At 34.2% G+C, this 12016-nt stretch overlaps 2 protein-coding genes across 2 annotated transcripts; one reads left to right on the forward strand and one right to left on the reverse strand.

The window, feature by feature from the left end:
- Positions 1–692: 692 nt before the first annotated feature.
- Positions 693–1628, reverse strand: LOC123838708 (olfactory receptor 9S13-like). The gene is given in 1 exon segment (XM_045867707.2): positions 693–1628. A coding segment is annotated over 1 exon segment (936 nt).
- Positions 1629–9050: 7422 nt separating this feature from the next.
- Positions 9051–10013, forward strand: LOC123838716 (olfactory receptor 9K2-like). The gene has a single exon (XM_045867713.2). It carries the CDS (start codon positions 9051–9053, stop codon positions 10011–10013), a length of 963 nt encoding a protein of 320 aa, XP_045723669.1.
- The last annotated feature ends 2003 nt before the right edge of the window (positions 10014–12016 follow it).

Raw genomic sequence — 12016 nt, forward strand, 5'->3', positions numbered from 1 at the left:
ATCAAGTTACTTATTCTCCGGCTGCCTCAATTTCCTCATTTGAAAAACAGTGATAATAATGTTATGTGTTCTTTATGTATCAGATTTTATTATAAAATATATCATTTTATATTTAGAAAAAAATGAAGAAATAAAAATTAATAGAATGTTATTGCCATATATTTTCCATGTGAATAATTGCTTCTCAAATAATATATTGTGGGTCCTCTTTTTATAGCGATAGTTATTCTAAGGATGATACTCTTCAAAATATAAACCTGGATCTTTGGGAAAGAAGGGGCCTTTACTCAAAAGTGTTCTATGTAACCATTACCATTCTGTTTTGCCACGTACATAGTGCAGCTGCTCCCTTTTCCAAACGAGTATCAGTGTACTTGCTTGGTAGGATAGAAAAGTTAAAGAATAGTTCACACAGATGTAATACTTTAATTATTATATAGTAACAGCTCTTACTATTTACTTCTTAAAGTAAAATTGAAATGAAGATATTATTATCACATCCGAAATTGGAAAACAATGTTTTCATGTATTTTAGGCACAGAAATACCATTTTGTAATTCTTAGAAAAACGTTTATTGCCATATATAAAAATATCTTTGATATACTAATTTTCCAAGAATAAGGATAACTGGGACCCTTAGAAAACAGACTGTGCCCACTGCCTCATGGTTTTACAAACATCACGGAAGGAATCATTTCCTGTGTAATATTCTTTTCACAGCATCTTTCACATCTCTGTTTCTCAGACTGTATATTAGAGGGTTTAGCATTGGTATTATTAGTGTGTAGAGCACAGCTACGATCTTGTTTTGCTCTGGGGAGGAGATGGTCCCGGGCTGGGCGTACATGAAGAACATGGTCCCATAGAACAAACTCACCACAGCTATATGGGAGCTGCAGGTGGAGAAGGTTTTACCCCTGCCATGGGTGGAGGGGATCTTCAGGGCAGTGGAGAGGATGTAAGCATAGGAAACCAGAATGACAGCTGTGGTGGTGCTGCTGATGAAGGCACAGAGAATGAATAGCACAATCTCGTTCACAAAAGTGTCATCACAAGAGATCTTGATCAGGGCTGGGACATCCCAGAAAAAGTGGTCCAGTCTGTTTTCTCCACAGAAATGCAAACTGAAGGTGAAAGCTGTTTGGACTATGGAGTTGATGCCTCCACAGATGTAGGACCCAGTCACCAACTGAGCACAGACTTTCTGGGACATGTGCACGGGGTAAAGGAGAGGGGAGCAAATGGCCGAGAATCGATCGAATGCCGTGACAGCCAAAAGAAAGCCTTCAGTTGTGACAAATAGAGCAAAGAAGAAAAATTGGGCTGCACAGCCATTGTAAGAAATCTTCTTTTCATTAGACAGGAAGTTGGCTAAAGTTTGGGTAGCAATGACTGTGGAGTAGCAGAGATCTAAATAGGACTAGTTTCTAAGGAAGAAATACATAGGCATTTGAAGTCTGGAGTCCATCTTAATGACGGTTATCATGCTAATATTTGCCACCACATTGATCACGTAGATCAGCAAGAACACTAGGAATAAGAGGATTTGTAGTTTTGGAGAGGTTCTGAAGCCTAGCAGAATGAACTCAGTCACTTCTGAGTAATTCCTATTAAGCTTGCTCTTCATGGCTGAGATGTAGGTGGAACCGGAGAGATGGTAAAAATGAAAGAAATGAGTGATCAGAATACTTGTTTTAGTAAAAATAACTAAAAACCAGCATAGAAAAAATTTCATCATCTTGTTCCCAGGAAATTACAAAAACACCATTACAGAACAGATTACTATTTTTAAAGAGTAAAGAATTTAATCTAATTGGTCATCCTTTGAGATATACTTATTTTGCAAATAATGCAGATTTGTCCTCTAAGCGTGCTTTGGAGAAATGGAGATTCTAGGAAAGTGTCTAGAAACAAGAGCTTGTTGTTGGTTTTTCCCTTCTTGAGTTATCAGTTACTGCCATTGAAAGTTACCTCCTCTAGTGAAAGATATTTCTCACAGACATTATAATCCACTTAAAAGTTCATTTGGAGTGAAAATCCATTAAATTTACAGCCTATTTTTATTTTTTTAAAAATCATTTAGTTTCCTTATCTACTATAGAAAAATAATAGACAAATATTATATCCATCTTTCTTATATTATGAAGAGAAAAACTTCAAATTCTGACAAAAGGATCATCCTTTTACACATTAACCTCATATTCTTATTTCTTCCATTATTTTTGTCCCTATGGTGACGTGCACTCTTAGTGGTACAATTCATCTACTAAAAACAGAAGTCATTCTTGCATATATTTTCTAAACATAATTTCATTAGACTTTTATTTTTTCTCTTTCTCCTTTTTTTCTTTCTTTCCCTCCTTCCCTCCCTCCCTCCTTCTTTCCTTCCTTCCTTCCTTCCTTCCTTCCTTCCTTCCCCTCTCTTATTCCCTTTGGAATTTGCAGGTTGGAATGCAGGTGGGGAATTCTAAGATCTTGGGTAGAGATTTTTCTGTCCTTTCAGAAACAGACAAATCTAATAAAAAAAATACAAAGATCTGTGCATATGGAGGAGAGAAGCCACACAGGACAATTTAAAAACAGGTATAAATGGGAAAAAAGGAAGAAATATGTATTTAAACAAGCTCACATTGTATTTGTTTAGGCATATGCTATTACAGCTTTAAGTGTCCTTAAACATGGTGGTAGAGAAAGGAAGTAATTTTTTATTTTACTTTATGTATGGAGAAATTAAGACAAAAACAGATTTCAAAAGCTTCTTTAGAGGCATGAGATTGAGCAGCAGAGTGGTTTACTATTCAATAATCTGTCATAAAATGTCAATAAAAACTTGCAAACAATTCAAAGATTCACATAGTATGGAAATGTCTTTTATAATTTTATAATTATAATTGTATAAATATATAAAATTATTATGTAAATTGTATAATTGTAATAAATAAAATTATACATGATATAAATTACACAATGTCTCATAATATCTCTTGTCATCTTTATTGTTGTCACTGCTATGGTTTCACTAATTATGACATTCTTCGAAGACAGGTAGGGACTATGCAAGTACATTAGAGTCAATTTGGTCCAGTATCTATGATATCTACTTTCTTCAAAAAATTAAAAGTTAACAGAAATATTGACTGATTAATTTTAGAAGTCAGAAGAATCATCAGAATAGCCTCTGGTAGGGCCTATCAACTAAAAAAAAAATGCATGGTTTCCTTAAATTCATATTTTACATAAAAACGTTTCTGGTTTCAACAGGAAAAAAAAAAAAAGAAAGATGTAACTAAAGCGATCTGGAAAAGAATGTGTTGAGAATAAATTAGATATAAAAGATATTCTTAAGAATGAACCCAATTCTTATCTTGTAAACCCTCTACTATATGTGAAATCATGAAGAAAAAGAGTACGAAAAGAAGAGCACCTTTGTTTAACAGGAAGTCTTCCTGCAACATGGATTGCCTTTCTTCCCTGGTCAGATCAGACTCCAACTGCTACGATGAACAAGTACTAGCAACAATTGTAGTTTGTTTCTCTCTCTCTCTTAGTTTATTGTATTTTTTCATTGTCATCAACAACCAGACCTGGGACCTGTCTGGAAAGAAATTCTCTCCTGAGGAGGAAAACCAGAGTGGTGTGCATTCCCTCTGCAAGATATTAACAAGGCACCAGAGTCTTTCTCACCAGTAATATACTTTGTATCAGAATGCAAAAGAAAAGTGGGAGAAGAAATTATTCATTTAAAACTCACCATACCTTTGGGGAGTACAAAGGCTCTCTAGAGGACGTGAGAACTATCCTTCTACTTACTGAACAAAATAATAATAATTAAACACATTTGGATAAGTATTTGACTCGTTTTTTTTTTAACTTCATGATCTACACAGAGGGAAATTCACTATTTTTCATCTGAGTGGGTAACAACCCTTACTTTTAGAAACTCATTTCTTATCTGTACTAACACATCATGCCTGTATTAGAAGAAAATTTTATACAGAGAATAATCTAAACAGTCAGTTGAAGAATTGGGGGAAAAGGGGGGATTTCGAAATAACACAGAGACTGGCCAGAGCAGGCAGCCATACCTCCACCTCTGACTTCAAAGCATGAGAAGAGGTGGTGTAAAAGATCCCAAAAGCCCAGGCATTGCTTCAAGACTGAGAACCATGGCGGGGTTTGGCTACCTGTGCTAGAATCAAAAAGAGAAACCCCCAAGGAGCATACTGAAAGAGAAAGAAATTCCCTCTCCTCACACATCCTAGTACTGCTATTAGTGGGAAAACAGCATCTCCGGGATCCTAGAGATCCTTCCTAGTTTTCCTGATGATATTTCCCTTCAGCTAGGACAACTTTCTTTGTTATTTCTTATGGCACAAATTTGGTATAAGGCATTCTCTTAGTTTTCCTTTATCTGAAAAGTTCCTTATTTTGCCTTCAATTCTGAAGCCTGTTTCCTGCCCATGAATGTTGGTTTGGTCTCCCCTCCTCCCATCTTTAAGCACTTTAAAGACGTCCCATTGTCTCTGGTTTGAATTGTTTCTGACAACAAGTGTATGCTTTAACTTTGATTCACTTGTGTGTAATGTCTCTTTCCCCCTCTTGCTACTTTGACAATGTCCCTTTTTCTCTCATCTTCAGAATTTTATTATGTGCTTCATTTGGTTTTTCTCTGTCTATCCTGCTTGGGATTTTGCCCATTTTCTCGCATCTGTGTGGTTAGATTTGTCATCAAATATGAAAAAAAAAATTTGCCCATTATAGTTTCCAATATTTTTCTGGCCCCTCTTCGTCCAGTTACATGGGTAATATTTTCTCAGTTGTCACTGAATACCTGTTCATTATTTTTCCTTTTTAACTCAATCTTAGGTTTGATTTGTTTCTATTGCTATGTATTCACGTTTAAAATCTTTTCCTCCTGATTTGTTTCCTTTTCTCAGGAATTACAGTCATTCACCACTTATACAATCTCTAAAAATATTTGGTTCATATATTTTCTCCAGAGTTTAATTGTTTTGTGATGGAAGACAAATCTATGGTAGCCATTCTTTCACAATTAGGTGTGGAAAATATCTTAAATCCATTTTTTTAAAATTTATTGAATTACCTTAGCATTTGCAGTATAAACATACACTTCTCTTTTTTAATTGAAGCATTTTTTTTATTAATATTCTGTTTAGAACTTTTGAAGTTAATTTTATGAGTAAGATTTGTCTATAATTTTTTAGTTTAATGTCCATATGACACTTATGAGAGACTCATAAATATAGTAGGAGAATATTTCCTTTATGACTGTTTCTGACAGAGTTTATGTAAAAATGATCTTATTTCTTTCTTAAATGTTTGCAGGTAAACACTGGTGAAGTCATTTATTCTTCATAGGAATATCATTAATAAAGATTCAGTTTCTTTAATAGATATTTTAAAATTCATATTTATCTTTTACACATAATTTTATTCTATTTAAAATATTTTTATTTAAAAATCATCAATTTTTGCTAAAAATGTTTTTTTAATATCAGAAGAATCTGTAGCGTCATCCCCTTTTCATTCCTGATCCTTGTGATTTTTTTTTAAAGATTTTATTTATTTATTTGACAGACAGAGAGAAAGCACAAGTAGGCAGAGCCACAGGCAGAGGAAGAGGGAGAAGCAGGCTCTCCACTCAGCAGGGACCCTGACGTGGGGCTCAATCCCAGGACCCTGGGATCATAACCTGAGCCAAAGGCACACGCTTAACAGACTGAGCCACTCAGGTGCCTCGATCCTTGTGATTTAATGTTGCTCTTTTCCCTTATTAAATTGGCTAGGATTTTATACACACTACTAATTTTTCAAAGAATCTATGTTAAAGTCATGTGACTAGCCTATATCATACATATTTTTTCTAAGTAATTTTATCTATATTATTTATTTTCTTTTTTTGTTTTGTTTTGACTTGTTTTCTATTTCACATTATTAAGAAGATTATTATTATTAAGATGTAGATGTCCCTGCCTTTCTTCATATTTACAAGTAAGGCTTTGTATACCCCTCCAAGTACTACTTTTTCTTACGAAAGTTAGATATATCATAATTCATTATAATTTAGTTCAAACTAAATCAAAATTTAATTTGATAGATAACTAGAAAACTTTATGGGCATGGACATTAGAAACAAACACTAAAAATGAATTTGATTTCTATAATAGGTTGACTATGATTAAGAGCATACACTGAATGATTTCGATCAGTGAATTTGTTGAGGGTTTATGTTCCATCTATTGTGAATGACAGTAAGTGGCTCTTATGCATTTGTAAAAAATAGCATGTCATTATTACTAATGCTATTGTGGGTAGCTTAAGGATAAAAATAGTATATTAGATTCTCGTATATTTTACAGATTAGATATTCAAGCTCTATGTCATGTGCTTTCTACATGGAAAAGTTGGAAAGTTCACCAAATGTATCCTGCCACAAGGGTTCTTGACCCAGATTTTGTCTTACCAGTTAGATCTACACAAACTCTGAATTTAGAATGGAACAGTGAGTTGGGGATCGACTTTCTGCTCATTTTGACTTTTTTTCTACCAGTAGACAAGTTGTGGAAACATATGGGCTTTATTCTGCAGCATTGTTGAATCCCCAACTTCCTAGAGAAGCAATTTTGATGGATGAGAAAGTAGTGACATCTTTTTGCTTCCTTGTATCTGACCCCTGCATCATAGTTAAGGTGTTGTATTTTTAAATTGTATCTCCAATGGGAACCTCTCTTTGTGAGGTAATCCTAAATTGCCCTAAGGATCATTTTAAGAGAGTCACCCAGGAGCACCTGGGTGGCTCTGTCAGTTAAGCGACCAACTCCTGATTTGGGCTCAGGTCTTGATCTTGGGTCCTGAGATCAAGCTATGCCAGGACTCAGCAGGGAGTATCTGCTTGAGGTTCTCTCCCTCTCCCTCTGCCCCTCCCCCTGCTCTTGTATACGTGCGCACGTGCACTCTCTCTCTCTCTAAAATAAATAAATCTTAAGAAAAAGAGTGTCACTCAGAAATTCTTCCAGCCTTTCCAAATTGATAGGCCTCAATTCATCTTAATTAATATTTTCCTGTTTAAAGTAACTAACCTGTTTATTCTTCCTACAATGACCAAACTTTTACTAATACTGTATTATAATGAGGTCTTGCCCTATATCATTTTGTATTCCATACACTGAAAAATTCTAGATAAATTCTAGAAATAATTTTTAATTAAAAGAGGATTTAAAAAGTAGGATTACAATTAATTTATGGAAATATTTAGGACAAAAATTGGGCATCCTCAAAATATTAAGCTCATTAAGTAGAGTATTATGTCTATGGTTTTAATGTAGTCTTTTCATCACAAAATAGTTAATGTATTTTAAAATATTTCACTAAGGAATTTTAAAATAATTTTATTGAATGCTATTATTTCTTTTATTTTCTAATTGTTTAGTATTTGAATATAGGAAAGCAGAGAAATCACAAAACGTTATCTGACTTTGAGATTGTGATTTACAGGGTATTTATCATATCATGAAATATGTCTACATCAAGAAATACAGGTAAACCCTAAGTTTGAGTTAATTTTTGTCTTTTTTGAATTATAATAAATGTAATTTACTACATAATTAAAAATAGTCACTTATCCAGCACTTTTCTCATATAGTACAAACTTTTAAATCTGTTTCTCTGTGCCTACTAATATATATGCTATGACGATTACCAGAAAGTTTTTCTTCGTCGATGAAAAAAATTAAGTCCGAAGAAATTTCCCAAAGGATACATACAATAAAAAGGAAAAGTTCCTTGTACTTGGACTATTATTAGATTATTTGTTTGTATCTGAGCTTACTACAGTCCTCATGGACAACAGCCCTCGAGCCTGCACTTATGTCTCCATAATTGATTTTAAGATTACTCCTCTCCCAATGGAATCAATCAGATGATGAGCAAAACCTTAATGTTGAAATATCCAGAAGAAAGATTTCACAGGACTAAAAATAAGTAAGACCATCATAAACAACCACTGTTGATATTCAAACAAATAATGATGGATCCTGGATGACAGAGTTACTAAGGTCCTTTAATATCCATGGTTATCTCATTAGCCTTATTTTAAGACATATAAAGCCTACTAGAATTTACAAAAGGAACTTTCCTTTATATATATTCCTTAAATATACTTGCCCTGACTAAAGAGCAAGATCCCATGAATTGATGCAACTTTGCTAGAAAGTCATTATTGCAGTGTAAGAACTAGAATGTTCATCAGCTTCCCCCTGCTTCAGAAAAAGAGCTAACTGATTATGGAATATTTTAATTAAACAATTACTAGTGGAAGTAAAATATTTATAATGAGGCAATAAAAATGCCTTATTTGGGGGGATGGGCTTGATCTGAGGAAATGACCATTTATTTAGAAAGAGCTATAGAGCATTTTATGTAATATAATATAAGTGGTTTTTAAATTTTATTAATTTTAACATACAAATAACATTTATTTTTACTCTATTTTCAAAGATGGATACAGTAATAATGAAAACTAAAGAAACTGAAGTAAATAAGGTAACAACATTTTAAAATATATTTATTATTGTCATGTAATGATTCTAACACTGGACTCTCATAGGCTACAAACAATGTCATAGAGATTACATGTAACATCTCTATTATTTTAGATTTTCGTAACACTCCTATTTTAGATAATGAAAATTCCTTAACTACAAAAATGTTAAAAATAGAAATTTCAAAGGTGATTAAAATTAGACAATATTAAATGCTACTTACTGGCTGAACTCTCAACAAAATTATGATTTAAATACAATAACCCAGGAATTTCTTTGACTGATTATTAACTGAATATCAGTTTCCTAAGTCTAGTATTATCTATGCAAATTCTTGATTCTTCATGACATTAGAGTTATTTTATATGCAATACTTAATTAAGATGTAAAAAATTTATTCTACATTTAAGAAACTATTTATGTCATTAGGAACAAAGCCTGGATTGCATTTGTTTATTTTGCCTTGTGCCTTTCAGCAGGTTTCTGCCATGGGTGACAGGGGGACAAACAATCACTCAGAAGTGACTGACTTCATTCTTGTAGGCTTCAGGGTCCGCCCAGAACTCCACATTCTCCTCTTCCTGCTCTTTCTGCTTGTGTATGCCATGATCCTTCTAGGGAATGTTGGGATGATGACCATTATTATGACTGATCCGCGGCTGAACACGCCAATGTATTTCTTCCTAGGCAACCTGTCCTTCATTGACCTCTTCTATTCTTCTGTTATTGCACCCAAGGCTATGACCAACTTCTGGTCTGAGAGCAAGTCCATCTCCTTTGCAGGCTGTGTGACCCAGCTCTTTCTCTTTGCCTTGTTCATTGTGGCTGAGGGATTTCTCTTGGCAGCCATGGCTTATGACCGCTTCATTGCCATCTGCAACCCACTCCTCTACTCTGTCCAGATGTCAACTCGTCTCTGCAGTCAGTTGGTGGCTGGTTCCTATTTTTGTGGTTGCATCAGCTCAGTGCTTCAGACGAGCATGACATTTACTTTGTCCTTTTGTGCTTCCCGAGCCATCGATCACTTTTACTGTGATGACCGTCCACTTCAAAGGATTTCTTGCTCTGATCTCTACTTTCATAAGATGGTTTCCTTTTTCTTATGCAGCATTATTATTTTGCCTACCATAATTGTCATTATTGTGTCCTATATGTATATTGTGTCCACGGTTCTAAAGATAAGATCCACTGAGGGACGTAAGAAAGCCTTCTCCACTTGCAGCTCTCACCTAGGAGTCGTGAGTGTACTGTATGGTGCCATCATTTTTATGTATTTCATCCCTGACAGATTTCCTGAGCTGAGTAAAGTGGCTTCCTTATGTTACACCTTAGTCACTCCCATGTTGAATCCCTTGATTTACTCCCTGAGAAACAAAGACGTCAAAGGAGCTCTGAGAAAGATCCTGGGGAAAAAAATATTTTTATTTAATTCTATCTTAACAGTGATATAACTGAAAGGCTTGGATATTATGACAATTTGGGAAGACATCAATGCAAAGAATGCATCCAATGATTTTGAAATATTTAATTTTAGAAACTTTATTTGAATCCCATGTACTTACAGCTGACGAATACATTTGGACGATATTTTTCCTGTTGATTTTGGAGTGGAATGGCTTTCTCCGTACTTCATCTTCATTTGGGTAAAGATAATGATTGCTGTGTGTTTCTATTTTAGGGAAAATATATTCCAAGTTTGCTGCTGGAACTCTGAGGATGATGTTGGGATGTATTGTTTATCTTAAATCAGTAACAAGTGTTATATAATATGTATATAATTGGTGGAAGTAACAAAATCTGATAAGAAGACAGAACAAAATATCAGATTTACTGAAGAAATCTTTTTGAGTGCTGCGTGAGAGAATCAGATACTCTGCAGTACACACAGTCCTAAGGGTGACGTGTGAGTTACTCTTAATTGTTCAGAGGCTCAATGAGTAACACACGTATTTCACAGTTTTCTGTGTCATAAATTATTCTTGAAAATCCTCATTTTTGACAAGAAAACTGTAATGAAAATGAAACAAAAATAAAGATGATTCATTTTTTGTTCTATATGCCTTAGAATTAATACACCAAATTGATATTTATTGAATTTTGATATACATTTTGGTATATGAAAATCTTTAGGTATAAATAATTTCTGTACTTTAGCTCACAATCAGGTGAGGAGAAAATAGCTGGCTAGAGAACTAAAATGCCACATGGAAACCCAGTGAAAAAGACATTTATAGAATATACAAAAAGAGTGCAGCCTTTAGATGTGAAAGGTCTTGATGGTCAGTGAAATCTTCCTCGATACATTTTTAAAAATAGAATTGAGCAAGATGAAATAGACGGGTTTCTGTGCAAAGAGAATTAAATAACTATATGGTGAACTGCATGAAGTTTGAGAAGTCATTTGTAATGCATAAGACAAAGAGTAAGGGATGAGCCTTTAAAGGAAATTCATGGAAATCATGCAGACCTCTATGTCAAGCCAAGGAAGATGACCTTTATTCTGTAGACAGGGGGTAAGCATTGAGGATTTTTTAAAATTTATTTATTTTAGTTTTTATTTTTCTACTTATTTTCTTTTTTTTTAGCTTTATTTTATTATGTTATGTTAGTCGCCATACAGTACATCATAAGTTTTTGATGTTTTGAAGAAAGACAGTATTCTGTTCAACTTGGCTCTTCGCAAAAATCATACTGATAGCTTTATGGAAGATAAATATTCACAAGGAGAAGACAGTAGTCTTAGAAAGTGTGTGATAGTCCAAGTAAGAGGTTATGATAGCTTTACTAAAGGCAGTCTTAGGGACAGTGAAGGAGAGACTAGAATGGCAGGTAAAGTAAGGTGAATATTGACTGATGATTGATAAAATGAGAATGATGTAAAAGTGAGTAATGACTTTTAATGTTTGAGCATCTCTGCTGGAGAAATGCTACCTCATAAAATGAGGAAGAAAATCTGAGTAATAATAGTTCATTGTTAAGAGTTTAAAAAATAAGCTCAGGTATCAAACTGAGCTTTCAAATTCTGTGTTTGTCAATGGAGCTTTGGGCAAGTTACATGGTATCTTCATATTGTAATTTCCTCTTGTAAAATGGGGTGTATAACAGTATCTACATCTCAGAGTTACTTGAATGATTAAATTACATAAATTTCATACAAATTTATTAAATCTTTATATTTATTGGCTGCCAGATTTGTTCCTTCTTCATGTCTTTAATACTATAAATGTTAAGTCTGAGAGAGGAAAACAGTAACTTTCTCTGCCCCTTTCCCTCCTCTGCCATGAGGCATCCCCAAGGGACAAGCAGACTCCCCACTGAGCAGGGAGCCCAACTCAGGGCTTGATACGAGGACCCTGAGATCATGACCTGAGCCTAAGGCAGACGTTTAACCAACTGAGCCACCCAGGCACCCACTAGTAAAGTTTTCTTAATTTAAATAATAATGTTAATGGTG

This window comes from Mirounga angustirostris, unplaced genomic scaffold (assembly GCF_029215605.1).
Source record: "Mirounga angustirostris isolate CCGP_5_RB_7025 unplaced genomic scaffold, mMirAng1.0.hap1 SCAF_5, whole genome shotgun sequence".
Classification (NCBI taxonomy): Eukaryota; Metazoa; Chordata; class Mammalia; order Carnivora; family Phocidae; genus Mirounga; species Mirounga angustirostris.